Source organism: Triticum aestivum, chromosome 7B (genome assembly GCF_018294505.1).
Source record: "Triticum aestivum cultivar Chinese Spring chromosome 7B, IWGSC CS RefSeq v2.1, whole genome shotgun sequence".
Lineage (NCBI taxonomy): Eukaryota > Viridiplantae > Streptophyta > Magnoliopsida > Poales > Poaceae > Triticum > Triticum aestivum.
In genome coordinates this window covers 167,437,199-167,442,079 of record NC_057813.1, presented here as the reverse complement: position 1 = coordinate 167,442,079, position 4,881 = coordinate 167,437,199, and the positions used below count along the sequence as shown (strand labels likewise).

General features: G+C 46.7%; 1 protein-coding gene across 13 annotated transcripts; it reads right to left on the bottom strand.

The window, feature by feature from the left end:
- Positions 1 to 297: 297 nt before the first annotated feature.
- LOC123156725 (fatty acid desaturase DES2) lies at positions 298 to 4,513 on the bottom strand. Of its 13 annotated transcripts, none has more exons than XR_006478346.1 (5): positions 3,527 to 4,512; positions 3,376 to 3,419; positions 2,263 to 2,394; positions 1,080 to 1,644; positions 298 to 987 (listed from the first exon to the last, which is right to left on the bottom strand). XR_006478346.1 is itself a non-coding variant. In XM_044574892.1 (4 exons), the coding sequence occupies exons 1-3, from the start codon at positions 2,341 to 2,343 to the stop codon at positions 1,119 to 1,121; spliced, it is 429 nt and encodes a 142-aa protein (XP_044430827.1). In that variant the 5' UTR covers positions 2,344 to 2,394; the 3' UTR covers positions 298 to 987; positions 1,080 to 1,118. The 13 variants fall into 13 exon arrangements, 1 of the variants encoding a protein (XP_044430827.1); XR_006478340.1 differs by having other exon boundaries at positions 2,276 to 2,394; positions 3,224 to 3,419; positions 3,527 to 4,510; XR_006478343.1 differs by lacking the exon at positions 3,376 to 3,419 and having other exon boundaries at positions 1,080 to 1,160; positions 1,326 to 1,644; positions 3,819 to 4,508.
- Between the last annotated feature and the right edge of the window lie 368 nt (positions 4,514 to 4,881).

The window sequence follows — 4,881 nt, the reverse complement described above, 5'->3', positions numbered from 1 at the left end:
TTGTAGAAAGCTCATATATTAAACCATACTCTTTTGTAAATGTCTTTCACATTGTGAAATCCAAGTTTGAAAAAAAATGTATAACCTTGCACCAAAAAATTATATTTGTATAACACTGCCCATTGCGCTAAACGGCACCAAGTCCCATTTAAAACCATGTACTTGCTAAAAATATTTGCATTTTTCAGTAACTGTTTGAGCAAATACATACGATAAGAACTTAGTAAAAGTTTAATTGATTGTCTGTTTAAGCTCACATGAAATGCAAGATGGCAACAACAGAGCACAGTTGTATCATGTGCAACAGCAGCCAAAATTAATTAGCTAATAAATTGTTTGAAGGGAACCAACCATTTCAGAGTAGTTTATTCCACATCTCATTCTCTTCGAAAATGAGCCCAAGCAGCCATCAGCTAAAATACAATTGTTTTGATACAACAATGATAAGAGAAATGAGTAACCATCAAAGAAACAAAACGTTCAAATTAGTTTTTTCTAACCATGGAGGAGAGTTGCATGTGAACTTTATAGAAAAGGCCAACGTTAAGGAACAGCATGTTGACATACTCATCTTGCTCTTCGTTCTTGTCATCAGTCCCGGTAATCAGCTCCTGACCAACACCTTCAGCAACAACCACGACAATGGCCCTTCTTGCATATACAGGAACTCAATCCGGTCTCCCTTCCCTTGAACATGGAAATCAATCTCAAGCAGCAGCCGACTGCTCAGAGTGGCATGAAGAGTAATGTGGCCGGTGCTCCTGCTCATTAGTATGACAAGACCAGTGCCATTCACAGCTCTCACAACTTCCAAATGTGCCGCGTTGATTGCTTGTTCACTACACTCGACCAGCTCCTTGCTCCTGCGATCCACGCTCGATTTTCGAGAGAAAACATCGGAGATGAAGATTCATTATTTTACTGAGCTCGCAGAAGTTCTCCAACAACACAATTGTGGGGGCTAACTTGTCGGATCCTCCTTCCCATCTGCATCACACAACACACACGCACACAAAACAACTCAGAACTGCACGACACCAATCTTGAGGAAACACCAAAAAACGAACAGGGAGGCATACCACTAAGTAGGCTATTGGTCATGGAGCATCCGCCAACCCCTATTGTTGCCGCCCGCCACCTGTCTGCCTCGTCGCAGCCCTCTGCACAAGGAAAACAGATCATAGTTGCACCACACAATAACATTTGGAGAAAGAACCTTGTATGGTCCATACAATAAACATTTTCTCAACAAAGAGGAACATCTTTCTCCCAACACAGATTAAAAAGAAAAAATAGGCAAATTAATTTTCTGAATACAAACCCACCAAGGTAAGAAAATCAAAATGAGGCACCCAGTAGAGCGGACAGGCGCCCAGCTGTTGCATGCTCAAGAGTGCTGGGATCCAGACCAACGCGGCGTACAGGAGGGACGCGCTGATGACGAGGTCATAGACCACATAGGAGAAGGACTTGATCAACGAGCACTGGAAGCAGTGAGGCGGGATTGCCTCCTTGATCTGGGCCAGCGTGAATGCCGGCTTGTCCGTCGGCGCATGCTGGAAGATCTCACTGGCGCTAGCGCGTCCGAGCAGCTCCTGCTTCTCCCGCTCCTCCGTCATTCTGCCACCAGCACCCATGATGTCGCTGACAACAACAAAAAGCACTGGTAATCAGACAGTGTGGATGAAGGTATATATATAGTATATCATTCAAGAACGTATATATATTCTGTGTTGTGTGTGTATCTGTTTGTCAAATGAGGCTGAGCTAAACTTCAGTTCAGGTTCAGTCAAATTTTAGACCCAATAAAAAAATGACAAGTTGGACTGGACCAGCTTTCATTCATGACAACACATGTCATTCAGTAAGTTGTACTTGGATAGTTAACTGATTGCCAAGCTAAGTAGAAAGAACTGAAACTGTAATTCAAGACTTTTGATTTGAAATTCAACCAAAAATACAACTGATTCAACGTTGTAGGTCATATGTGTCACCAATGTAAAGAAGAGCTTGCAATCCAAGCCAATATAAAAGACACGCATCGTCCATAATGTTGCAAAACAAAAATCCTGAATTGGCTGGAAAATTCAGACTAAAAAGATCAACAAGTACAGAGAAAGGACCGATTTTGACAAGAAAAACTACTACTACAAGCTGCAAGAAAAACTACTACTACAATTTAATAATTGCACTGTAAAAAGAGCTTATGTTTCACAGTAAAAACTACTGCTACAATATGTAGATCTTTAGCAATGCTACCACCTCCAATGCATACATTTTATGCTCTCTGGAGCCATGATCGCCACACCAAGAACTCGCGGGAGACATGGAGGAGCACGTCATAACAATGCCCTTGCAGATAACTCACGACACCTTCATGCCAATGCCCTCAACCTGCAGATGAGGCTTTTCTGATTAGGAACTATATGGTAAAGAAACAAAAAATATCTGTTCTAACCGAGTCTCAAAAGTGATCAAATTGAAACATATTCAAAATCCATAAAAAAAAATAACCAAACTGGAACATGTCCAAAAACTATATATAGCTCGAATAAAAGGATGCCTTTAACCACAATAGCCAAGAAAGTAAACAAATTCTTGTGGGTTAACTTGGTGACTTAGACAAACATGAGATCTGGAAACAACCTAAGTGTGCTGCGCCGGTGTGATTCTTAGAATATTAAAGATGCCCAATTAAACTCCCATTGGGCATAAGCAGTAAGCTATCTCAAAAACTATCAACCAAAAAAGATGTGTTTGAACTGTGATGGTGTAACCTTGTACTGCTCAACATTGTTCCTCAACCATAACCATGTATCAGTTAGTTGGCAACTTGGCATGGCGATATATAACTCAAAAGGATATGCCAAAAACTGATGATGGGTAACAATCTTATTATAAATCAGCGCGGTATGATGCATTTTCAAAATAATCAGCTTTCAGTTTATTCCAGAGAAAACAGTTAAACACCTCCCACGATAATATGCCGGCCATCTATAAAATAGACTTCGAGCAAGCAGGCATAATTAAATTAGTGAATTGCACGGATGGGCTAGCAGTTGACCTTCAGCTATATCAAGACAAAGAAAGATGGAAATAATACACACTTGGGTCACCAGTAAATAGACAATGGAAATCACAAAACGGATCTAGGTCATGCATGTATGGAAAATTCCAAAATCCCCGTAAAAACAGAGCAAGTAAACTGCACATACTACATAACTGTTTGCATATTCAACACGTGCAGATCTAGATTGGTCTGCTGGCATCGCAGGTTCTTCTGGCCAGTGAGCTACATCCAAACTCATATCTCCCATAAAGAACAAGAATACTAACTGGAATCAGCCAAATTGCAGACAAGGCGATCAAACCTACTGATCTCATAGAGAGGCGGCAGGCATAATGAGAGCAGGCTTCAGCTGGAAGAAAGAAAAAAAGCTATGATACACCGAACCCATAGGAGTTGCCATTAGAGAGAAATCTATAGGAGGGAGAGGGGGAGGGGAGTGGGAGAAACAGAGCTAACGTTGTTGCTGCTTGCTGAGCCTGCGAGGCGAAGGAGGCGAGCAGATCGAGCGCAATCGGCTTTCCTGTGTTGAGTTACTGCTGGATCTAAGAGCACCGGGGAGGGGGATACCGTGACAGCATCACCGTGCGCTCAGCACTACCAGATTGCCTCCAGAAGATAAGAATGGGTAGCTTGGCGGGCAGGGCACCCGCGGCCACCGGGGAGGAGGACACTGTGGCGGCGGCGGCTTGGTCCTTGACGATGGTGTGCAGCGCGGCGATGGGGTGATTGAGAGATCGAGTCAACCAACCTGGATGCCGGAGTAGGAGGGGATCGCCGGATCTGGGCAGCCGTGGCATGGGGAAAGGAGGAGCCAGCGCCCCGACCATCCATGGCGTCCCCTGCATCGACCTCCTCCCCTCTGCTCTGGCGATGACCAGCCCCCGTGCGGCCCATGCTTCTCTGGCAACCCCAAACTCCTTCTGGCCTCACGCATCCTCACCCGCTCGTCCAACCCCCTCCTCTGCGCCCCCCGGGGAGCCCCCCTGCATGGATCCAAGGCTTCCCCCGGCGGCACGGCCCCGCGTCATAAACAAAGAAGCTGTCGGCGCCCTGGAACCGAACCCCCCAGATCGGGGCCCGGAGTAGCCGCTCCGGCTTCTGTCGACTCGCGCCCAGGCACCACCGCTTCACAACTCGACGCCGCCATCGGAGCATCTCCGCTGCCGCTGCTCCTCTCGCGCTGCGGCTGACGCAGAGATCAGGAAGGAGGAGTTAGCTAGAAGAGAGAGGAGGAGACGAGTGGGTGTGGCGGTGGAAGGGATCCGTTAAGGAGTAGGGAGGAGGAAGAGAGGAATGGGGTGTGGCGGCTGTGAGAGGGAGGAGGGAGGAGTGCATGGCTGTGGATCGGGAGCTAGGGTTGGTGCGGTCGTGCCCAATGGGCTCCTCGCTCCAGCCCCAGGCAAGCCACGGGACACGGGGCGCGCGAGGAAAGGCTCACCCGGCCGAAAATGACCCGCTGCTGACCTAGCCACTGCAAGCGTGAGACGAGGCCACTTGTCATTGGGCAGTAAAATGACTGCGAGGTGAAAAATGATTTAACCGCAAGTAAAGATCCAACGGTGCAACTGAGTTGGAGGAGCAGATCGGATGGCCAACGAGGCCCCAATCGGGGAAGCCTTCTGAAGGTGAGTTGGCTAGCCTCTGTTTTGTTTTAAATGATAAGTATTATGCCTATGAATGTGTTATTTCATTATTCCGCCTGGCACCGGGTTCGATAGTCGGCCCGGGGGCTCACCGCCTTCTACTATGTGTCACTTCCTACACTCGGACAAGTAGTGTGTCAGCACCTAAAACTTCTCCTGCCAGAAGCC